The sequence below is a fragment of the Mesocricetus auratus genome, unplaced genomic scaffold, assembly GCF_017639785.1.
Source record: "Mesocricetus auratus isolate SY011 unplaced genomic scaffold, BCM_Maur_2.0 Super-Scaffold_100007, whole genome shotgun sequence".
NCBI lineage: Eukaryota > Metazoa > Chordata > Mammalia > Rodentia > Cricetidae > Mesocricetus > Mesocricetus auratus.
The window spans coordinates 56804615-56828901 of NW_024429191.1; the positions used below are offsets into that span (position 1 = coordinate 56804615).

The 24287-nt window shown below is 51.0% G+C and overlaps 1 protein-coding gene across 2 annotated transcripts; it reads right to left on the reverse strand.

The window, feature by feature from the left end:
* Positions 1–7485: 7485 nt before the first annotated feature.
* Positions 7486–21388, reverse strand: Foxn1 (forkhead box N1). Of its 2 annotated transcripts, none has more exons than XM_005077011.4 (8): positions 21243–21388; positions 20389–20850; positions 18450–18560; positions 16429–16559; positions 15539–15635; positions 11480–11687; positions 10845–11336; positions 7486–8968 (listed from the first exon to the last, which is right to left on the reverse strand). In XM_005077011.4, exons 1-8 carry the CDS (start codon positions 21363–21365, stop codon positions 8649–8651), a joined length of 1944 nt encoding a protein of 647 aa, XP_005077068.2. In that variant the 5' UTR covers positions 21366–21388; the 3' UTR covers positions 7486–8648. The 2 variants fall into 2 exon arrangements, with proteins under 2 accessions (XP_005077068.2, XP_040603949.1); XM_040748015.1 differs by having other exon boundaries at positions 18450–18563.
* Positions 21389–24287: the final 2899 nt, after the last annotated feature.

The window sequence follows — 24287 nt, forward strand, 5'->3', positions numbered from 1 at the left end:
AAACAATACAGAGAAACCCTGTCTCGAAAAAGTGGGTGAATAAAAAAAATTGGTAACAGTAAAGAGGTACTGGTATTAAGTAAATAAAAAGACAAAAGGTATATGGAATGAAAAATTTTGTTTGCATTTAAGTTCTATTTTGTGAGTCATCTCTAAAAACTCTTGGCCAAAAGCCTGGCCTCTCCACCTTGCATCTACAGAGTTACAAGGAGTAGGTATGGCTGTACCCCATGACTGTAGCTCAAATGGAGGAATGATGAGGGGCATACAGGACCTTTTAACCTTTTTAGTTCAAGGATTGGCTGGAGTTGTTCTGTTACAGAGATTTCAATTAAGGAAGTTTCATTTCAACAGACTAATCATGACCTAGGGAAAAAGGATGACCGAAAGATGCATGTATCTTCTGAATGTATGGTGTGGTATATATGAAATGTGATTGTGAATGCATGAGTGTGAACTGCTTATATGATTAAAAGGATACTTAAATCCCTTCAAAAATAGTTAAAAAGCTACCTAAATTGCTTTAGAGATAGCCAAAAGGAATATCCAGCCAGTCAGTTAATGTTTTAACAGAAAAGTTAAGATGCAAATGAGGCCTTGTCAGATAGTGAGAGCTCTACAGGTTAGATTGGGAAAGACTGCTCACAGACTTCAAATAATTTTCAAAAGTTATTTGGACACAGTATAGTTTACAATCTTTGAGTGATTTTCAGAAGTTTTTGGTAAATACTTATTGGATATGTCCTTTTTAAAGAGCATCTACTAATAATTTAGATAGTGATCCCAATTCACCTAGATAGTTAACTAAGGAGGGTAGACAAATCCTTCTACTGTTATGGTCCAGCTTCAACAGTTCAAACAAAATTTAGAAAATAAAAAAAGGGGAATAATTTCCCCAGCCCCCACATGATTCATCAAATAATACACTCATTTAAAAATTTTTAAAATGTGAATGACAGTGAGCAATCTGCTTCGGACAGATTCTGGCATGATGGACCTTGAGCAACTATTGCTCAGGTCAAATGGAGACATCCATGCACTAGACAGTGGAGAAGACCCTAATTTGGGGTTGAGGGCATGTTTGTGTTTTCTTGCAGGAAAAGAATAAAGCTTTGGCAGCTATCAGAACATTTGGTGAGATGCATGGAGCAGAGAAAAACTCGACCTGAGACCATGGGAGCCTACTTAAGCCAGTTTGAGTGAGATCTCCTAAATCAGTGTTCCTGACCCTTGATGTCATTGAATCTACAGCCCGAGAAAGAAAGAAAACAGTTGGTTCGAGCTTTCCAGTTTCTCAACAGGCCTGCTGCATCAACCTCCCGGACCCGTGAGTTTTTATCCCGAAGCCAACAGAGAACTGGAAAGATTAACAGTCTGCCCTTGACACACCTTGAAACAACAGAATTCATTTTGTCAGTTTTTCCCTTTGGGGAAAAAGGGACCCATTTAAAATATTTGAACATTGGTATGAGTGGCAAAAGCTTCTTTTCAGTATTTGAACAGGACATGGTCACTTGAAATATCAGACTTGGTGGTTCCTGTTTCTGGAATCGTGCCTATGCCAGTGTATTTTTCTGGAGAAATGCAACTTGTCCTAATGCGACAAAAAGGAGACTTTGGCTCAAGTCGCAAATTCAGCTGAGGCTACTGACGTTAAATCAACAAACTGCATCACAGGAACAAATTGGTGCTCTGTGGATAGTGCAACAAGCCTCTTGTTCCATATTTTTTATAATGCTACATATGTAACATCAATGATTGTACCTAATGTATCTGTGCAAGTGCGCTTTCTAAATGCTTTCCTGAGTAGATCTTGGAACGATTGTAAACTTTATCACTGTTTTGACCATCAAATTGTAACTGTAAATCACATGCTGGTTACCCTTGTAACAGAGGAAGGCTGGTAGAATGTTATGGCCCAGATCTGGTGATGGGTATGGTGATGGAGAGGTGCTATGTCAATGGGGGTCCTGGAAATGGTGGCAGTGGTGGTAGGCATTCTGGCTTTATGCCGAGCTCAAATGTGCCTTGTTCCAGAGGCAAGAGATCCATAACCAAGTATTGCTTAGCTTAGCCCATGGCAATCCCGATAGCCATGAACTTTGGTTACAGATGATTTAAGGATGAGGTTCTTCCGATGACGGGCAACCTGTGGGGAAGACACCTCCCACCTAAGACAGGGGTTCAAGGTCCCCCAAGGACGGGCAAGGGAGGGTGACCCTACTTGACCTAAGCCAGGAGTGCCTCATTAGAAAATAAAAAAGGAGGAACTGTGGGGACAACAGACCTTGGGCAGAGACCCACTTCCCCATCAGCCTGGGACCAGGCAGCTGTAAGACAATGTTTACTAAAAACATGTTTACTAAAAACAATACAATGCTTGGGGCAATAAGTTCCTGAAAAGGGCTGGCCCACAGGAACCGCCCTGACCTCGACTTTTTCCAAAGACTAACCACCTCTTCTGACACATCCAAGTCAGTTTCTGGTGTCAGAGCAGAACCAGCCAGGGGTAAGGAGGGAGCAGAAGCCTTTCTGGAGGGAGGCCTTTCTTGGGAAGTCTTCTTGAGCCTTTTTGGGGCCTGCTTAAAGTTTTCTTTACATCGTTGACTGGTCTCTGTGTTGTCAATCCCGACACCCTCCGCACATTCAGGCTGTGCAGCGGGCACAGCAACAGGGTATTATGTGTAGCTCTGGCTATCCTGGAACTCACTCTGTAGACCAGGCTGGGCCTCTAACTCATAGAGATCCACCTGCGTCTGCCTCCCATTAAAAGTATATGCCACCATGGCCTGGCTAAGACATTTTCTTAATCAGTGACTGATGAGGGAAGGCCCAGACCATTGTGGGTGGTGCCAGCTCTGGGCTGGTGGTCCTGGGTGCTGTAAGAAAGCAGGCTGAGCAAACCATGACGAGCAAGCCAGTAAGCAGCACCCTCCCTTCCATGGCCTCTGCTTCAGCTCCTGCCTCTTGCCTCCTGCCTTGTTTGAGTTCCTGTTCTGGCTTCCGTCAATGATAAGCAGTGATAAGGAAGCATAGGAGTCAAATGAACCTCTTCCTCCCCAAGCTGCTTTGGTCATGGTGTTTCACCACAATAATAACCTTAACTAGGAGGTTGCAATTTCCTTAACTAGGAAAGTCACAATTTGAGAGCAGGCTAGGACGGGAACTTACCATGGAGAGGAGGATCCTGTTTTTACTTGAAGCCTGGGCCTTGGGTATGCTAGGCAAGTGCCCCACCACTAAGCTGTGTCCTCAGAGGAAAGTGCTGCACCTGGAATTCAGGTCTCAGGAATCTTTAGTGGTCACAAAAGGGGTGAAGGCATGTGGCAAGAATCTGATTAGTTTGGGCCGGGTGGCGCATGCCTTTAATCCCAGCACTCAGGAGGCAGAGGCAGGAGGAGCTCTATGAGTTCGAGGCCAGCCTGGTCTACAAAGCGAGTTTTAGCCAAAACAATACAGAGAAACCCTGTCTCGAAAAACCAAAAAAAAAAAAAAAAATCTGTGATTAGTCTGGGCGTGGTGGCACACACATTTTGCCTGTTTTTTCTTTTTCTTTTCAGTTGTTTGCTTTTTCAAGACAGGGTTTCTCTGTGTAGCCCTGGCTGTCCTGGACTCACTATGTAGACCAAGATGGCCTCAAACTTGGTGATCCTCCTGCCCCTGCTTCCTGGGTGATGGTATTAAAAGCATATGCCACCACTGCCTGGAAAGTGGCACACACCCTTAATCTCAGCACTCAAGAAGACCTCCCAGAGTGAGGCCAGCCTGGTCTACATATACATAGTCAGTTCCAGGACACCCGGAGCTACACGAGAGACTGTCTCAAAAAAGAAAAGAAAAGAAAAGTATCTGTACTAGATACTTTTCAACACAGGTGTGGGGATTGTTCTTATGGTCCTTGTAGTTTGTGAGGTTGCAAGTCTTAAGAAAGTTGTGGCGAGGTGGAACCTCTGCTTGTGTCAGAAGGAAGACCTTCTCCAACTGGTCTGGTTGATAGTAAGGAACCCCACCGGCTTACCCACCCCGACCCCTCACTCCCTACCCCCTCACTCCCTGCCAGTCCCCCAGAGAGATGCAAGTAAAAGTGGATTGAGCTTCCAGAATGCGTTTGTTGCATTTCTGCCTTGAGACCACAAGGGGGCTCCATATTCTGCATGCTTCATTCCTATAACCAGGTACCAGGTTGGTTCTCCACATCCCTTGGGCAAACCTTGGTCCCTTCCTCCCTGAGAGTTTTCTTGCTTCTCACATTGGTCTCCCCGCCAATGGTGTGGCTTGCTGCATTTGGTTCCTGGAACCATCCCTTGGAAAGAGGAAGGGACTAAGGTATTTAGCATATTTTTTGTTTGTTTGTTTGTTTGTTTGTTTGTTTTGAACACAAGGTTTCTCTGTGTAGCTCTGGTTGTTCTGGAACTCTCTCTGTAGTTCAGGCTGGGCTTGAACTCACAGAGATCCACTTGCTGGGATTAAATGCGTGAACCACCATCTCCCTGCTGAGCTTTTCATTTTGAAGGGAAAGTTTCCAGCCTTTATAACTTTGAGTCTTTAGAGATATCATGAGGTTTTTACTTCTGGATAGAGCAGGGAACCCAGACATTGCAGGGAACCTCACAGTGGGCACCCTCCTTGGTCAGCCTTCACGGTGTATGTTGGGACTGCCATCCCAGGTGTTAGAACATAGAGACGTCTTACCCCATTTGTTCAAGGCTCCATGTGCTTCCCCCAGCCCTGCCTCTCCCCCAAGTGTCACCCACAACACCTCCACCCTGTAGCACCTAAGGCCACTTAAACTTTATTTAAAATAGTTGTTTTCAAGACAGGGTTTCTCTGTGTAACAGCTCTGGCTGACCTGGAACTTGCTTTGTAGACCAGGCTGAGCTCGAACTCAGAGAGATGCACCTGCCTCCGCCTCCTGAGTGCTGGGATTAAAGGCATACACCCTAATGCCTGGCTTACTTAGAATAATTATATATTTTATTTTATGTATGTGATTGTTTGTCTGCATGTGGCTTTTCATGTGGGTTCTGTGATCTGAACTCAGGGCTTTATCCTTGTACAGCAAACACTATTACCCATTGGATCATCTTTCCAGTCTTTAATGATGTATTTTTTAATCTTCAAGTTTATGGGCCTTTGAATTATTTTATTTCTTTTCCTTTTGTTTTTTTCCCCTAGGGAGGGTTTCTCTGTGTAGCTTTGAAGGCTGACCCAGAACTTGCTCTGCAGACCAGGCTAGCCTTGAACTCAGAGAGATCTGCCTGCCTCTGCCTCCTGAGTGCTGGGATGAAAGGTGTACACCCCCACTACCTGTCAAATTATTTTCTTTTCTTTCTAAATAATTATTTTGTGGGCATTGGTATGAGGGTGTCAGAACTGAATTACAGACAGATATGAGCTGCAATGTGGATGCTGACAATTAAACCTGGGTGCTTTGGAAGGGCAGCCAGTGCTCTTAACCACTGAGCCATCTCTCCAGTCCTGAATTACTTTCTTTTAAGTTTTTTTTTCAAGACAGGGTTTCTCTGTATTGTTTTGGAGGCTGTCCTGGAACTCGCTCTGTAGACCAGGCTGGCATTGAACTCACAGAGATCCTCCTGCCTCTGCCTCGAGTGTGCTGGGATTAAAGGCATGCACCACCAATGCCCAGCTTTCTTTTAAGTTTTAATTAATCAGTTTATTTTGAGGCAGGATCTATAGTCGGCATTGGGCTTGATCTGGCTGTGTAGCTGAATCTTGACATTCTGCTCCTGATGCTCCTGCCTCCACACTCCAAAAGCTCTGGTTACAGATGTGCACCACTGTGTCCTGGTAGTTGTAGAAATTTTGTGGAATCCTTGAACAAAACTAGGGGATTTACAGATGCCTCTGCTGAGTATTTCTGCCTTAGAGCAGAGGGTGGCCGGTAGGGGGCAGCATAGGAGCAAGAGTGTGGGCTTCGTTTTCCGGGTGGAGTTGGGCCCAGTTTTAAAATCTGAGGTCTGGTGACAAAGGACTCAAACAATTACACCCAAAGCCCTATCTCCTTGAGATCTGTTGTCCTTGTTCTGGCAGCCAGCTCACACACAGATGTGCTGAATGGGCCCCCAGGGACATTGAAGGCCTCCTGAAGATGCCTGGTTGTATCCTAGATTAAGGATCCAGGAGGGATATAGGGTGGGGTGTTGTCTGCACCCCCTCCCCCATTCCAAGTGTCAAAAGCAAAGTAAGTATGTCCTAGGACAATTCTAAGAAACACTTGTCCTGTGCTTAAGGGCCCGAGTGTCAAGATACAGGCCACAGCTGAGCAGAGCTGGGCCCCACATCACCCCCGGACTTTGCAGACAGCTGTAGCCCTCCCCCACTGGGGCAAGCAGTTCTTTTTCTTGGGTGTGCCAAACTGGCCATGCCTCTCCCATGTCCTACCCCACCCTAGCGCCTCCCAAGAGACTTAGGGAGAAGGAGGGCTCTGATGTGGGATTCTCTGTAGAACTCTTTAGTGTTGAGGGGTCCAGGCCTGACTGCTGGAATAACCGAAGGCAAAGGCCCCCCTGTGGCTGCTCTGAGTGCGGACACTGAGTGCTGATCTCATTCGCAGGCATGGCTTTGGCTTCTGAGCCTAGCAGTTCCTATAGGAGGAGGAACCATAGAGCTGCCCTGTGGTTAATGTACGGGCTGGGCTGAAATGGGACTGAATGAGCTCCTGACCCTCTAGAGTTCATCCCCAGTGCCAACTGTGCACGTAGCACCAGGCTATGCTCCATCTTGTCACTGGTGGATGCCCCAAACAGACTTGGCATCTGTCCCAGATGGTGACAGGAAGACATAGTCTAGACAGGGCAGTGACCCTTTCTTTTCTTAAAAAAAATTATATGTAGGTGTGTATGCCTGTGAGTTCAGTGCCCTCAGAGGCCAGGGGCATCAGATTCCCTGGTCCTGGAGTTACAGAGGTTATAGGGCACCAGACATGGGTACTGGGAACCAAACTCATGTTCTCTGGAAGAGCAACAAATGCTCTTAACCACCGAGTCATCTTTCCAGACCCAACAATGACTCTCTCGTGAGATTAGGGGAAGGCAGGACAGCAGGGGACAGGTGTCAGTAAGAGGAGGCTTTGAAAGGTCACCTCCTTCTTCTGGACATGCAACCCTGGACTCACATTGTTCAAGTTCCTCTGGGAAGAGGCCTTGTCCAGCTGCTCACTCAGCTTGATCTAGAAGACCTTCTAGGACCAGAGACAGGGCTTAGCAGCTAGGAGTGTGCCGCTATGGGCTAGAAAACCCGTTTGCTTTCCAGCATCCACATCAGGAGACTCACAGCTGCCTGGAAGTCCAGCTCTGGAGGAGCTGGTGCCTTCTTCTGGACCAGCACATACATGTACAGCACACATTTGCCAACACACACACCCACCACATAAGTTTCAAAAATGTTTTCAAAGTCCTTCTAGATGATTAGTGGTCTGGTCTTTCTGCTTGGAGAGTGAAAACCCAGAAATGAAGGCTCAGTAGCTGCAACGTCAGATACTTATTTTATTCTTCCAAGACAGGGGACAGTGATAGACTACTGAGAGATCTGCTCACCCTTGTGTGAGCTTAGGACAACCTTTGGAGGTACTTGTTGCCCTCAGGCCCGGAGAAGGCTGAGGATCTCACTTGGTGGGTCATGATGGGCATTTGAGTCACAGCCCAGCTCCACAAGCATCCTGCCTGCTCCCTAGGTGTCCCAAGTTGGCTATGCAGGTGTGTGTTTGAGAGGGCAGTATCATGCACACATGTGCTCGCATGCGCGCGCGCGCACACACACACACACACACACACACACACACACACACGCTCGCACACATACACACACACCCATCCTGCAGCAGGCTACAATCTGATTACCCAGAATGCTTGAGACAGTGGAGTGAGACTATGGCAACCTGGAGGGGATCTTTCGTGTGACTAAGACTACGAGAGGAGGACAAGTTCAAGTTTCAGAGGACAAGGGTGTTTCCAAGCACTTTGTGTTGGCTCAGTTTGGCCCCAGGGTAGATGCTGCCCTTCTGTATGTCACCCTGGAGGTGTCCAGCCAGCGTATACGCTGAGGATGGATGGGTAAAGCCTGGCTATGAAGTAGCAGTCTTCCTAAGGAGTTCACAGGCCACATGGGAGGAGCCCTTGTGGGTTGTAGGGGTGAAGATAGGAGAATAAATACAGACTTCTGGGAGAGAACATGACTGGAGTGGGCTAGGCCTGCAGAGTACATGGGAATTAGATGAGGTGTGGGGGAACTTTGACCTGTCGCACTGGCCCTGAGCTTTGCTTTTAGCTCTCATCTGTCCCAGAAATCAAGCCAGTCTCTGTAATGTTCTACGGCTATCTGTGAGTGTAAGGCAGGCGAGTCGGTGTGCTGAGCTTGCTTGCACGCCTGAGAGCTGAAGTTCGAGTGAGCCGCAGCTAGGGGGCGCGCTGTTGCTTCTTTCCAGACACTTGCCTTGCTGGGCCCTATGTGAAGAGAGGGTCCACCAAGTAGCAACCTGGGTGGGTACCCCAGCTGCCGGCTAACAAGTTGGCTGAGTGGCATAGGAGACAGGTAGTGTTTTCCTTCCTTGACCTTTAAAGTGAGTCCGATGTGGGCAGCTAGCTGGGACTTCAGTCCAGGAAAATGCTGGAGCGGATGCTGGACACAGCTCAAGCCAGAGCCATTGGCTTGGAGCCGGGACTGAGGTATACAGCAGGCCCCGCAGCAGCTGAGGAGGGCGTGGGTTCCAGTTCCACAAAGGCCGAGTAGAGGGTACTGAGGTGCAGGTCTCCCAGGGTCCCGGAGCTCCCATTGCCTGGAGGCGCCAGTTCACCTGCCCCATTGCCGGTTTCTGACAGGCAGGGTCCTGGGGGGAAGCCATGGGCTGGTGGTGGGGGTGGCAACATAGAGGATGACGTCGGCGACGAGGTCACCAGTACCAGGGGGTCCAGGGCCAAGCTGTCATCCTTCAGCTGCTCCCACAGATTTCCTAGTTGGAGAGGAGCGTGGGGAGGAGAGAAACATTATCACTGGAGGGCAGCACAGAGCTAAACCCAGTCTGACTCCCATTTCTCAGGAGCCTCAGAGAGTAGGACTAGGGTAACACTGACTGGGAGGTCCTTGGTACCCGCTCTGGGACCCCAAGAAGCCACCGACATTTCCTGATCCTCAGAGTCCAGCTCTGAGGTAGCACAGTGTGAAGTGATTCAACCTTTACTACAATTCCTCATGACAAGATGATCCCCAACCACAAACAAATCTCTTTGCTACTTCATAACTGTAATTTTGCTACTGTTGTTAATCACAATGTAAATGTCAGAAATGCAGGATATGGGATATGCGATTTCCATCAGGAGTTCGACCCTCAGGTTGAGAACCACAGTTGTAGATACAGGTGGCCTCTATGCCTCTCTGGTGGGGTGAAGGCACCGGAGAAGACTAAGGATTTGCTCATCTGATGGATCGCTATGAAGGCCGTACTTGGGGGCAGCCCGGGAGGCCCTCAAATCTCTTCACTCAAGCTTCTGCCTAGATTTCCATAGAAGGTGGATTAAGATCTTCCCACAGTGCACCACGGGACCTGATGAGGTACATGAACCTGGATCCCTAGGTCTCCCCTTCCCCAGGACCCAATGTGCAAGACGGGACCAGAAAGGACGCTTGACTCTGAGGAACAGTGCTGCCACTGATTCCCTTCTGGGTCGTGTGACCCGCCTTATGGCAGGCCAGTGACTGGAATCAGCCTGGAACAGCACTGCAGAGGGGAGAAACCTGACAACTCTGGCTGCTTTTGGCCACCTGGGTTCCAATCCTAGCCCCTTGTTTCTGGTGAGTGACCCTGAGTGGTTCACATGATCTCTGCATGTCATAGCAATTGCTATTCCACAGGTCCAGGCCAATTAGGGGTTTTGCTTGGTTCTGTAGTGCTGGGGTATCAGGCCTAACTAAGGCCTGGTGCATGCTAGGCAAAAGCTCTATGCCCTAGCCACATCTCCAGCCTTCTAATAGATATTCATAGTATTCCACACATCCCTGACCTCAGCTATCTTGTCTCCATAGCAGGGCTGAGATGAAGGTCTAAGTTATAACCTAATGTATATATCAGCAGCCTCCTCCAAACCTCCTATGGGCCTGGGGGCACACAGCAGTTTCGTTGGGAAGGGGTGGGACTTAGAGAAGAGGGTGTGGCTTGACTGACTTCGGTATGGAGCTGGCGAGATGATGGGGGATAGATGCCCTCTCTGGGCTTCTAGCCTCAAATCGATAGGACAGGCCTAGCTCTCAGGTCTTTTTATTTTTCCTTTCTTTTTTTTTCTGAGACAGAGTTTCTCTGTGTAGCCTTGGTTGTCCTGGAACTTGCTCTGTAGATCAGGCAGGTCTTGAACTCAGAGATCCACCTGTCTCTGTCTCCCGAGTGCTGGGATTAAAGGTGTGCACCACCACCCAGCTAGCTCTGAGGTCTTACATTCCAGAGAGGGTCTGTCTCCTGCAGTGAAGGGTGGGTTCTGATAAAACACAAATGCTTTCGGAATGTTCAGCCACCCAGTCCCTCGCAATCAAGAATGCCACAGGACTTGTAGCCTTTCCCAGCTTTGTCAGAGACAAGAGGTTTGATGATGAAGTCATCTGGAACATGTTCAGGTTAGAGTACCAGGAGGAAAAAGATGGGGAGCAGAAGAGTTTACCCCATTTCCAAATGGCAGGGAGTGAATGGGTAGCTTCAACACTCCTAGTCATCTGCCTCAGGTGACCAGATATTCAGGAGCCAGCAGATGGCAGCCTGAAGACACAGAGAGGTCAGGCCACAAGGCCAAGAGCACCTCTCTAGTCCTGTCCCACCCTTCCTTCCCTTGCTCCCAGCTCACCCTGGAAGTCAAAGTCGGTGAGAGAGGGGTTGATGGCATCCAGGTCAGTACCAAGGTCTCCATCTGGCAGCAGAGAATCATGTACGGTCCTGGCTGGGGAAGGCTCAGCCAGCAGCTTGGCACTGTGACTGGGTGGTGTATGGGCAGGTAGAGGTGAGTCCTGGGGGGTGCCTGGCTGGGCCTGCAGCTCAAGATGCCCATCTGGTTGTGGGAACAATGGCTGTGGGTGTCCAGAGGGGGCCAGGCTGGGAGAAAGGTGTGGGTAGGTCTGCCCATAGCAGGAGGGTGCATGACTACCCAGTATGTCCTGCAGGGGGTTCTTGGCATGCATGGGGCCTGGAGCTGGGTGCATTGGGTGCAGAGGCTGGGAGAGACCAGCTGAGGGTGCCAGGGGCGGGATGGAGCCTGGGCCTGCCAGCCCAGGGGGTGGACATCCCAGCAGTGGAGAGCCCAGTTTCTCCCTTTTGTCTCCAATGAGGCTGTCCAGCTCTTCTGCAAAGGCCCAAAAGGAAACATCAGAAGGCCCCCTCTTTTACAACCCCCCCAGCCTGGGACCCTCCCATAGGCTCTGTGCACTCCTCTCCTTTCTGATGCACGGGGTCCCTTGGCCTTTCTCACGCCCGGCCCTGCCCCACCTGGTTTGGCCATGCTTTTGCGCACGGCGATGGGGTCCTTCCTCTTCCACTTCTGCAGCTCCTCCTGCATCTTGTCGATCTTGGAAGGGTTGAGGGCCCACAGACAGCCCTTTCTGGAGGAACTCCCCGACTTATTTTCCACCTTCTCAAAGCATTTGTTGAGAGACAGGTTATGGCGAACAGAATTCTTCCAGCCATCAGGCGCAGTCTGCCAGAGCAGAGCAGAGCAGAGCAAGAATTCAGGTTGGGCTCAGGCAGCAAGAAGTGGCTCTGGGTCTGGGTTCTAGAACATTCATTCCTTCATCAACTCAGGAAACAGAATTTCTACACACTCTGTGGTCTGATGTCCTCAGCGACAGAAACATGCTTAGAACTCCCTAGTTGTGGGGAAGGATTGGGCAGGAAACGTGACTGCAAGTTTGTTTTTCAGCTAAAATCTAAACCTGCCTCCATCCTACCTACTTCTTAGCCCAGACCCTTCAGAGGACTGTGACCCTTTTTATATTTATTACTTATCTTATGCATCCATGTGGGTGCCTGTGTGTATGTATATTGTGTGTTTGTATATGTATTACATGCATGCAGAAAGAGAGGGCACTGATTTCCCCGGATAGGCAGTTACAGATGGCTGTGAACCATCATGTGGGTACTGGGAAGAGAACCCAAGTCCCCTGCAAGAACCACTGAATCATCTCTCCAATGCTTTTTACCACCCGACCCACCTTTGTAGCCCAGGCTTACAATAATCCTGCCTCAGAGCTTCTTGAGGGCTGAGGTCGCAAGCATTAGTCGCTATGTCCCATTTGTGATTCCTCTTTAAGGGACAACTGGTAAATGCCACCTAGGCTTCTGGTCTACGTCCCCATTGAAGCAGGGTGTGCCCACTGGGCCTTCTGGCCTGTTACCCCCTTTGTAGAAAGGGGAAGATCACTATTTTAAAGTCTTTGGGGCCTGCTTTAAAGGGGCACAGCAGAATGCCCCTCCTCTGGGTCTGACTCACCCCTACGGGGCAAGCTTGGCAGAAGAGGGTTGGTGAGTAGGTGGGAGCACCTGTTTGATTGCAAATGTGGTGTTGGTGAAGACAGGGTGAAGTCCTTAGCTGTCTCCCGGTGTGAGCAGTGTCTCCTACAACAGGTCTCGGAAGTGAGTGCGGATGGCTGTGTGTGAGAAAGTGTCTCAGAATACGTGTGCATCCATGATTGAGTGTGTGGGTGTGAGTTTGCATGAGTGTGCCCTGGAGGTGTGCCCTGATGGGGAGGCCAGCCCTCAGGCTGGGGGTGCTCGTGCCAACAGAATAAACACCCATTAGGAGGCCTGGTCATGCCACCAGTGCAGTAATTGTGCCCAAGGAGGGTTGTAAAAACCATTAAGCTGACTCAGTTGGGTGAGAGGCGGTTGGGGGGAGGTATGAGCCTCCTGCCCCCCACCTCTGGTTCAGTTGAAGGCTCTGTGACCATCCTGAGTCTAGTAGGGGCTGGCCGTGGGTAGAACCACAACTCTAGCTGATGGAACTCCCTCCAGCCCTCATTCTCTGGCTCCTCTCCCTTTCAGCCCCTCGTTCCTGGTTAATGAGAGATGGCCACGCCCTCCTCCCTAGCTCATTTGCTCCAGGGTGCAGCCAAGCTGAATCACGCCCAGCAGAACCAGGCCCTGATGCCAGCATCACTGTGAGTTGCTGACAGCAGCTGCTGGAGCCTTTCTTGGGGACAGCTAGCCTGTTATGGGACTGGCTCCGATGTCCCCCGAAGTTCATCAAGGGTTACCAGGGAAGTTCTTGAGCTACTGGACCTCCTTTGACTCCCACAGCTGTCTCTACTAAGAGTCAAAGCTCTGTCGCCCCATGGGCAGACTTAATGGGCACTGGGGACTTTTATGGTCCCATAAACCTGTGACTTTGGGATGCCAGGGCAGCCCCCACCCCGGCCACTTCCTGTTTGGAAGCAGGACGGTCAGCACTAACAATTATGCACAGTGGCCGGACACTTCCTCAGGCCCACATCCCTGACTCATGGGACTGTGGGACACCCGCCACAGCTGCTTTGGTCATGAGCACCGTCCACTCTGTCCTTTGAGAGCTGTCCACTTGAGAGTCCACTCTGTACTTGCCCTGAACAATGACCTTCAAGTGAGGAGTGAGAGGCAGAGAGTCTTTGGACTTTCTTTAGCGAGGACCAGAAGGAACCTGTCAGCTTGGTCCAAACAGACATGTTACAGAGGGAGAAACTGAGGCCCAGGGAGGAAAGAGGCTGGCCTTGGATCACACAAGGAATCAGTAACTGGGCCTGGACTCCAGCTCTGTTCCTCAGCTAAGGGCCCTGCCCAGGTCATCCATTGGGCCTGCCTTGCCAATGGAGCTGGTCTCATCCTCACACGTTCCCTCTGAAGTCAAAAGTAGACTCAGGCATGAGCGAGTGATGCAACCAGCTAAGAAAAACAACCAAACCAAAAAAAGCTGTCAGACCTCTTCATTCTTCAGCCCCATAAAACAGGGATTACACGGCTCCCAGGAAAAATAATTAAGCCAGGAAGATGAGATACAGGGAGGGGCTGGGGGCAAGGCCAGGAGTGGGCAGGGAAGAAGGCCCAGGGGAGGAGGGAGGGGCCTGGCCTCCCTTTCTCTGGCCAGCTCTTGGAGGACTTTGCCACAACTCTAGGAGAAGGCAAGTGTTTATTCCTCCTGGGAGATTCTGGGTTCAGGAGCAGTCCATACAGACTATAACATTTCTCTATCTCAGAACCTCAAGTCAGTGAACTTTTCCATTCTAGCCAAAGCCACACTGAAAGACTTTTTTGCCCACTCCCTGACTGGGGGAGCATAGCAGGTGCCAAGTTGTCTGCACACCAGCCAGCAAATGTCCCCAGGCAGGACTATGGCACAGATAGTAGGGCAGGAATCTCCTACCACCGATGGAGCTGACTCGGGATGACCTGGGCTTCAGCTACTGTCCTGCCGGGGTAGTGGATGAGATAGCACCTATCCTGAGGACCCCCTAGCAGAAACTTCTCCTGCACCCACCTTAGGAGAAGATGTCTGTAGGGTGCTTGGGGAGCATGTGTCAAGGCTAAGGGGGCTGTGTGTGAAGGCAAAAAACTTGACTCAACGACTGATCCATTTGCTGTGTGATCTTGGAAGGATGGGTCACCCTATCTGATAAATCTGCTCACCTGAAGGGAAAGGTCCCGTCAGGTCCCCAGGTGCACCCAAAGCACCAGCTTTGCCAAGTCAACCCAGAGACAGACATGACTCCCCTCCCTCAGGGTTAGATCAAGGGTCAGGGATGAGCTTTTCTGACCCCCACCTCCACCCTGTCTAGGAATCTTGTCCAGGAACATTTGAATGTTCACTGGGCATGACCTCCACCTCATACTGCCATAACTGTTACATACATGCCTCGGTTTCCCCAGGGTCCCTCTTAGCCCTCCTCCTGACCCGGCATGCTAGGAAGGAATTGCTGCCAGTTACCTAAAGTCTCTTCTGGAGGGAATAGGAACATAGGTTTTGGGAAGAAGCAGCTGGATTCTCAGGACACCTAAGACCATGAGGCCCACTCTCAGGCACAAGTGAAGCTCAGTGTGCCGCCCAGAGAGGCAGATGCTAATCTCACTCTGGATGGTGACAGGTTCCAGCTCCAACTTGGAAGTCCTCCAGCCCACAGCACTCTGGCTGAGGCTGGAGATACTCCTATTACCTGCTTTCCTGTCTCAGTTTGGGGATGGGTAGCTGATTCCCGAAACCCATCAGATCTGACATCACCCCCTCCTCCCACTTCTCCCGGCTGCTGTGTAACCTGGAGCAAGCAGCTTGAGCTCTCTGTTGGCTACTGAGGATGGAGCTTGGAGCCTGGTACATAAGAGGTGATGTTCTCTCTCTCTCTCTCTCTCTCTCTCTCTCTCTCTCTCTCTCTCTCTCTCTCTCTCTCTCTCTCTCTCTCTTTCAGTCCTGTGCAGCCCCGAAACTACCCTGCTCCCTGGAAGCTGTATACTTCATCAGGGACACAGGGGAAACATGGCAAGTGTCCCCCTTCTGCTCTCATGCTGGGGGGGGGCTTTTAGACTTACCTTGAAATAAGGGAAGTGCTCTGTCATAAAATTGTAGATCTCACTGACTGGGAGGCTTCCGGTCTTACTGTTCTTAAGGGCCATGAAGATAAGAATGCTGTAAAAGACATCTCCTGAGAGTCCGGTCTTCTGACCAGATCCCCATCTCCCTCAGCCAACAGGCTCAGTGAGCATTTTGTGGTATCTGGAAAACCTGACATAGCCATTAGATGTGTAAGCTTGTCTGAAACTTTCCAAGCTACGGTTTCCTTAGTTTTGAAATGAAAAAAAAATGTAGTAGTCAGCTTCCTCAGAGCTAAGGGAATGAAAGTTTCATACACATCATCACACGGATATGATGTTGACCACATACATGGCCCTTGGCTCATCGTGCATGTGTTGGACAGTAGAGAGGGAGCAAGGCTTCCTTCCGGGCGTCAAGCATTGTCCTCCCCACACTCTCTTACATAAAGCTTCCAGTCTCCTGAACTGTCTCCCCCTTTCCCTTCCAGGGGACTAAAAGTTTCACAGTTGGTAAGAAGTACAGCTGTTTGCTTATTGTTTTTTACATGTTGGAAGAAGGGGACAGCAGGAAGGACCCTTAATCTCTCACCTAAACTCTGATACGAGGTGCTGGGTCCCATGATAGGCTCTCACAGGCCCACCCACCCAAATCACCAGCAACCACTAAGTCTAACCAGTTGCGACTCTACAGGGTCAGACAAAAGGTCAAAGGTTGTGTATCTACCACCTACCTACCTGCAAGGATCATTTCTCCAGCATCCTTAGGAGTCACTAGGTATGGTTTCTATCCCCTTCCGATGACCCTTACATCTTGAGGAGCCCATGCCTTAGTTTCCCCAAGGCCGCCAGTGCTCCTAGTTCTGCCTCAGATGTGCTAGGACATGTACCTGTAGGAGTAGATGGGCTTGGGGAAGAGTGGCTGGTGCCCGTCGACGTTGGCCTGGGGTGTGATCCTCTGATAGGGGTAGTGAGCGGAGCCCAGGTAAGGTACAGCGTAGCTGCCTCCACCTGGGGAGTACTGTGGAGGTCAAAGGGGACAGAGTAATTACTATGGTACCAGGCCTTCCCAAGTGGGGTACCACTCCTCCATTCACACATATCCAGAGAGGTAACCAAGGCTGTGGTCCTTGGTCATGGACTCCATGCCATATCCAATGGCATGGTTGAGGAATGGGTGGACATTTTGGGCTTGGGTAGAGATCCACACTCTAGAACTCACTCTCAAAAGACCTCAAAGCTATCTTTCTCCAACTCTTTCCTCTTAGACCTTGAGGTACCCTGGTTGCCATGGGAATGGGATCAGCCCACAGTCCTGCATTTTCCAGGCAGGTACTCCAGGCTTCCTGTGTCTTTTTTTGGAGCACTGGGCCGGAAGTGGGATGTCCAGCCTGGGTGTGTTCTAGGCATGGACACCTTTACGAGTTTCAGTGGCTCTTTGAAAGAGCCGGTCATGATGGTGGGCAGGTGGGGGTAGGAGGTAGTTTTACGGCGGAGGGAGTGGCCGTGGTGCTGGGAATGGTGTTTTATGGGGGCTGGGGGTTGGAGACTCTGACTCCCCCAGCTGCTTCAGGCTGAAGTGTTCTTTCCAGGTCACCAAGAGACACTTAGTGCCTGAGTCACCCTCTCTCTGGGCTCCATAAAGCCCTGGGTGCGGCCATCTTGTTCAAGGATGTTGAAGACTACAGAGGGTTTCAAAGCAGAGCTGGGTATGGCGAGGCCACTTAGGGTCTACTGGTCACCCTAATCCTGTGGTGGCTTGGCCCCTGATGTGGCAGACTGCCTCAGGGGCATCCTCTACCTTGAGTCAGGTCAGGAGCCTCAGAAAAGCATAGGCTTCTGCGGTTAGGCCTTCCCAGAAGGAGGATGTCCCTCGTGTCATGTGTCTCTTTGTCCCTCTCTGTCACTTTCCGTACCCACAGCAGGCAGCCTGACCCCCACCCCACCTTCTCAGCCTGCCTCCTGGCTTGGCTCGGATCAGGGCCAATGCCAGAGCTGACGTAGAACCTGCTCCACAGGCAAGGCCTGTCTGAGCGCCAGGCTGCAGGTGGATGGAGCTGGGTGCTGGGCAGCCACTTGCTCTGTCTTGCCCGGTGACTCCAAGGGAGCTGCCTGGCTGCTCTGGGGCTCCTTTTTGTCTCTTTTCAAAAGTCCTCCATCCCTTGTCAGTGTGGGGCAATCATTTAGCATCCTATCCATTCTGGAGAGGCTACCTGTGCAGTGGGACGGTGAAGGGCAAGGATGGTAATGAGGATAGGAAGGATCCCAGCCCCATACTGTGCCCACCCACTCAGGACAAAGGGAAATTTAAGGACAAGGTCACACAGCAAGGTGTGACCTAGATGGGAGTCCTTTGTTCCCTTCCCTGCCCAGCCTGTGTGTCACACCACACACCCCTTTCCTCTTTGCTCCTGTCTGTCTGGGATGACCCCCCACTCCCTGTGGTTCACACCATAATTGCCTCAGTCTTAGCTGCCCTTTCTGAGACTCCCCTGCCTCCACCAGGGGCTCAGAGAATCCTGAGAACCCCTAGGTAAGGACAAGTGTTTCTCTTTCCATTGGGGTAGCCCTGTCTGAGGCCCTTGATATCCGCACCTTCCCACCCACATACCCACACATACATACACATACACATCACACACAGCAATGCACACACAACAGTAATAGCCCCCACAAAAACACCCACCCACACAGCAACACCCACACACACAACAGCAATACCCCACACAGCAACACCCACACACAACAACATCCCCCACAGCGATACACACAGCAACACCCACACACACAACACCTACACAACATCTACCCACACAGCAACACCCACACACACAGCAACACCCACACACACAGCAGCACCCACACACCCTCCTGAGATCTCCAGGAAGTACACCCCTTGCCCCATGCCTACCTGATGGAAAGTGGGCTGGGAAGAGCAGTACATGTGCTGCAAAGGAGGCTGGTAGCAGTACATGCCAGGACCACCGTCCAGAGCTGGGGGCTTGACCTTTACTTCTGATCTCTGCTGGAAAAGCAAGGTTTTTTTTTACTCCCTCCTTTCTCTTGTCTTGAATGCCACACTAAAGGAATCCTTTCTCTGACTCTCTGAAAGCTGACTCTTGGGGAAGGCTCAGGGAACAGAGATGGAAATCAGCAGGTCAGTGGTGGAGCTAGGCTCAGATGGACAATGCTCCCCGCACCCACCTCACTGCAGGTAGGCTAGACCACCAAAGAAATGGTGGAGACTGGTCAGTGGTCATGTAGACTTGAATGGTTCCAGAGATCTCTGAGAGGCCCATGTGGAGTCCTCAGGGCCTTAGAACAGAGCTGTGCCCTGAGTACAGACAGCAAGGGAGCAGCTAGGTCCTGGCAGACAGACAAGCCAGGATCAGACTGCTCTTACCAGGATTCCCAGGGGCCTTTGGGAAGTCAGCATTTGGGCCCAGAGGGGTGAAAGCTATCTGTGACCACTTTCTGGGTGTGCCCCAGGGCTGCTGATGCAGAGATTGCCGTAATCACGGGATCTTGGGCCTCGAAGGGCCACAAGCATCTATCTTCTTCAACCCCTTCATTTGACAGATGGTGGGGCTGATCCCAGAGAGGGAAAACTACATGGTATCAGTCATTCAGAGAGTGGACCAGGCAGAGGTGGGCCCCTAGGTACAATTTGTCTCCGCAGTGCCAGGGGATACCCTGGCAAGGCATGAGGCTGCAACCGTAGAGCCCTGTTCACAAGCCAGAGATAGTATACACTCTGTAGAGCATCGTCGGGAAAACGAAATGGAGCCCTGGAGATAAAGCACAAGGCCAGATGACCAGGAGCTGCACTGAGTGGACAGTGGGGGACAGTCACTGGTTTGCCGAACGCCTTGCTGTGGCAGCTGCACATTCTGAAGGCTTGAGAAAAGATTGTCACTGTTCCAGAAACAGAATAAGATCCTGTCTTGGCCACACCTGATGGGTGTTCGTTCATCTGTTTCCCTATCTTCCTTCCTGTTGGGAGTGGCTAAGAACTGAGGTCAGAGATACGGAGCAGGAGACAAGCCCCCTTTCTCTTCCCCAAGCCACACTCCTATGAGACAGGTGCCCTTAACATTACTTTTCAGCGAGATTAGGTGCGACTTGCCGGAGGTCACAGGGCTTGCAGATCTGGCTGCAGAAGTGCAGGCCAACCTTCTAAGGTGTTTCCAAGGCACTGATACAAGTACATAGAGGCCTGCTCTGGTCAAAGAATAGATCCAGGAGCCCTCCTGTAATTCCAGTACCAGTGACACTGAGGTCGGGGACTCTTCAGTTCACCTTCAGACTTAGGTGACACAGTAATTTTCTGTCTCTCTCTCACACTAAATAAATAAATAAGGTCTGGAAGGTCCCTGAATTCACACTGATTTGGTGGAGTTTTGTTCTGACACTCTAGCCAGAACCTTTCTCTCTGGAATGTGTTTTTTTTCCCCTCTTCACACTTGCGTAGGGGAGGGTTGGTCTGGCTGGGCATTCTTGACACTTAAACAAACGGAGAAGTCACCCTCTGGAATCTTGACTCAGCACCCTCTGGAAAGCTGCCAGCTTCTGTCCCCTGACGAGCTTCCTCCACCTGGGCCCCTCCATGCCTGCTAATCTAGCTCCCCCTCCCCAGGGGACCAGCATGGAGCCAGGAGGCCCCTACCCTCTGTGCTTGCTGCTCCAGTGAAGCTCCGATTATGAGATGGGGTCTCCATATATAGGCAATCCTCCTGCCTCAGCCTCCTGAGTACTAGGATTCCAGGCATGTGCCACCATGCCCGGCTTTGAGGATTCTTTCTAGATGGCCAAGAGAGAGGGAGTGGGAAGCATTTGGCCACCATACTCACCAGAACTTGGCTGTGTTCCTGGCTGGGGTAAGGGAGTCCATTGCACCAAGCCTCTGTCGGGAAGCCAGGCAGGAAGGCCTCGGCATCCCCCACATCCACTGGGATCTCCTCGAAGGCTTCCAGTGCCCCCGGAGTCTTAAAGGAGTGTCCATCAAGGGCCATGGCCGTCTGGGCCTCAGGGAAGATGTCCTCACGGAAGTGCCTCTTGTAGGGGTGGAAAGGCATGTGGTTGCTCTTGAGGAAGCGCCCTGGGCTGCCTGCTGGGCCCTCCTCAAAGCCAAAGCCAAGATACTTGTCTGAGGGAGAGGGGCAGAAGGAGCCTGGGCCAGGTCCAGCTGTGCAGTGGCCCTGGATTTGCTCTGAGCCTGGAGATGCAATGCTGGGACTGTGGGGGGGCAGTGAGGGTGCCCTCTCTGGGGGGCCGTCAGGCACAAATGATGAGCAGCTGAAGTTGGCATGCTTCTGGGTAGACAGAGTAGAGAGAACCCATAAATGAAGGTTGGACCCGGGGACCTGCCAGGACCCTACTCTGTGTTGAGATAATAGAGTCTGTGACTGAGCTCATGGGAATCCTGAAATGATGGGAAAAACATAAGCCGCTCTTGGGACCCCAATCTAACACAAGCATACTTCTAAACCTGGGGCACGTCAAGGCTGATGGGACTCCATACCCTGCCCTGGGAAACACCAAAGTGATGAGCAGAGGTCCATGTGGGCTCAGAGCCCTTCCATCATATTTCTTGGTGTAAGGGACAAAATAGACCCTGGAGGTCCTTGTGTTGGGCAGTGACTGTCTACTCTCTGCTCAGCTACCCGGCTTGTCCTAATGCCAGGCGTAGGTACCAGGTACTTACACTCTGTGGGGCAGGTGAGCCTGGGAGGCCCGGTGCCTGCATGAGGTCCCCTTGGGGTTCGCCCTCCAGTCGGGTGGAGCCTGGCAGTGTGACGTCAGACTGCGGAGGGAGTAGTGACACCATCACCCAGTCCTGGCCTCGAAGAAAGTCGGCTACGATGAGAATGAGGACCAACTTCTAGGGGTGGCCAACCCCAGGCCCACCACCTCCATTCCCACCCCTTCCCTAGGGTGGGACTCTGTTTGCAGCCATCTGATTAGGAAGATAGGTAGGGAGAGAAGGAAAGAGACCATAGATAGATAGATTGATGGATGGATGGATGGACGGATGGATGGATGGATGGACAGACAGACAGGATAAATAGATATAATAGACAAATAGGATAGAAATGATATAGATATAATAGATATAATAGATAGATGGGTGGATAATGGATAGATAGATAGATAGATTGATAGATAGATAGATTGATAGATGGATTGATAGATGGATAGATAGCCGTGGTGGTACATTGGTACATGCTGGTAGGTAAATGTTGAAGAGGGTGAGGCAGGAGGATCATGAAAGAAATGAAGCAGATTGGATACTCAGAGGAAGGGGTCCTGTCTATTCTCAAGCTTTGCTGGCTCAAGTGAATCAAACAAGCCCCTGGATCCCAGGGAGCCCTGGCTGCTAGGTCTCCTGTGTCTATGACGGGTGATTTTATCAATGGCTGGGAAAGTCCTGAGAGAAGGGGGAGTTAGGGGGAGTGACATGCCTAGGCTTCATGTGGCAGTGATTGTGGTGATACAGAGGCTGGCCCTGTCGGGTGACCTGGGACCTTGCTGGTAGGGCCCATGGGATTTCTGGTAAGCGTTTTTACCTCCATCCTTCCAACTGTTTTATCTGTGACTTTTGCCAAGCTCTGCCCTTTTCCTTATCCCCATTCTTCTCCCCTCCTGTCCTGGTCTGTGTGGGATTGAACCCAGTGCTCCCCCCAGCTGCTCCTCAGCCTCCATCACTGCCTCTTTTCTGAACCCTTCGGTTTGCCCAAGAAAAGCTGAGGCTTGGATTAGATCTGAGGGCCGACCCCTTCTGAACTGTTGGAGAACCCTGACCCCAGAACCATAGAGTGGCTTGGAGGCCTTGGGACTGACTCAGCGCCAGGGGAGGTCTTTCATCTTAGGCTGTGTCAGCAAAGCTCTTTGCACTTCCACAGCAGCATCCCCAAGCAAGGTGAGTGACAGAACCTAACACAGGGCGCTAAGAGTCCAATGAGATCATGCATGGAAAGCACAGAGCGCAGTGCAAGCCCAGGGCTTGACCCACGACGGTTCTTGCTATTAATAGTGTTATCACTGCTGTTCCATTATCAGCTTGACTCTGCCTCCCTCCATCTCTGCAAAGAACAACAACCTTTGAACTCACTCCCCTGAGCCCATTTCTGACAGCAGCCCTTATTTACTGAGGGGCGGCTCTGTGCTGGCTGCTGTGTGGCACTTTGGGTGGTTTTCAATACACTGGAGATGACCTTAGGATTCTCCTTTCTCCCCCTGCCCAGTGCTGGGATTATAGACATGCACCTGTGTGCCCAGTTCTACGTTCAAACCTAGGGAGTACGGCGTGATAGGTAATTGCTTTCCTGAGATATCTGTAGCCCCTGTTTCAAGACAGGGTTCCTCTGTGTAGTCCTGGTTGTCTTGGAACTCACTCTGTAGACCAGGCTAGCCTTGAACTCACAGAGATCCACCTGCCTCTGCCTTCTGAGTGATGGACCACCACCAGCACCCCTCTGTTTATTAATACAGTGTCTCACCATATAGTTCATGCTGGCCCCTAACTCTAACTCGCTATGTAGGCCAGGCTAACCCAGAACTATTGGCCATCTTCTGGCCTCACCTCCCAAGTGTTGACATTTGAAGCATGAGCCATTATGCCCAAGCTCATTGCTTTTCTGGGACAAGCATGCAAGGATGGCACGTTATTAATCTTTCAGATGAGAGGACTGAGGCCCGGAGGGATTTTGTGACTTTCCCAGTCTCACAGCCAACCCTTTACAGAATCAGAACTTGAACTAGGCTTTGGTTAGCTTCTCTCCCTACTTCCACTCTTGATGGGAGCCAACGCTGGGTGGGATGTTCCAGGAATCAAGCAGCACAAAAGGCAGGAGTTTTACACTTATCCCATCTACCCAAGACCCCGTAAGCCACAGCAGCGTAGCTGTGCAGTTCTGGGAAATCTGTCGGGGGGGGGGCAGGTCTCGCTGGCCCCACCTTGGCCCAGTCAGTGGCTGACATATCTTTGATGAATTAGCCATCTCCAGAGAGGCTAACGGTGACAAAGAAGGAAGGCACCTGTCCAGAGTCCCACATAGAATTAGACCGGGAGGGGCTTGAGGGTGGAGAGGTTCTCCCACACCCCTAAAAGAGTCCCCCACCCCACCCTTCTCTATATCCCTGCACAGGCTCACTCACAGAGATGCTAAATGTGGCGTGACCGGGAAGCGTGGAGCTGGCTGTAACTGGACACTTCAAGGGAGCAGGCAGGGGTGAGGACACCCCATCTCCAGCTTTGCATGACTGCCCACCCTGGCCCATGCTCCCTGGACCGCTTGGGCCTGCCTGCCATGCCTCCCCCTGATTCAGAGCTGCCTTTCCCCAGAGGACATGGCGTCTTGTGAACTTGGTGCCTTCCAAGTATAATACCTGCCCACTCCAGGTGTGAGATCGGGGCTTTCCCCTTCAGATCGTAGGCTCTGCAATCTGGGGAGGGAGAGCACTAGCGGTTAAGCTTGAGATAGATCTGACTTTCAGTTCCAAGCCTTGTCACATTCTGACTATGTAATTTTGGACACACTGCATAAGTCTATTTCACTTTCTTCATTTGAGAAGTGGGGTGTGCGGACCTATCTCATTGGGTCCTCTTGAAGTTAAGTGGCATGTGAGCATAAATGACAGGGACACATGTCATACCTCTGGCTTCAATTGGCCAAATGTAGTTGGACCCAAGGGCCTGTAACTCCAGGCTCTATGGTTTCTTTGATGGCCTTGCTGCTTCAAGCCTGGT

Coding starts and splice junctions, on each gene's coding strand:
- Foxn1 (XM_040748015.1), bottom strand. CDS start 21,365: ATGGTGTCACTACTCCCTCCGCAGTCTGACGTCACACTGCCAGGCTCC. Junction 18,564..20,388: donor AGGAACACAGCCAAGTTCTG/GTGAGTATGGTG, acceptor TTGCTTTTCCAG/CAGAGATCAGAAGTAAAGGT. Junction 11,688..15,538: donor AGCACTTCCCTTATTTCAAG/GTAAGTCTAAAA, acceptor CTGCTCTGGCAG/ACTGCGCCTGATGGCTGGAA.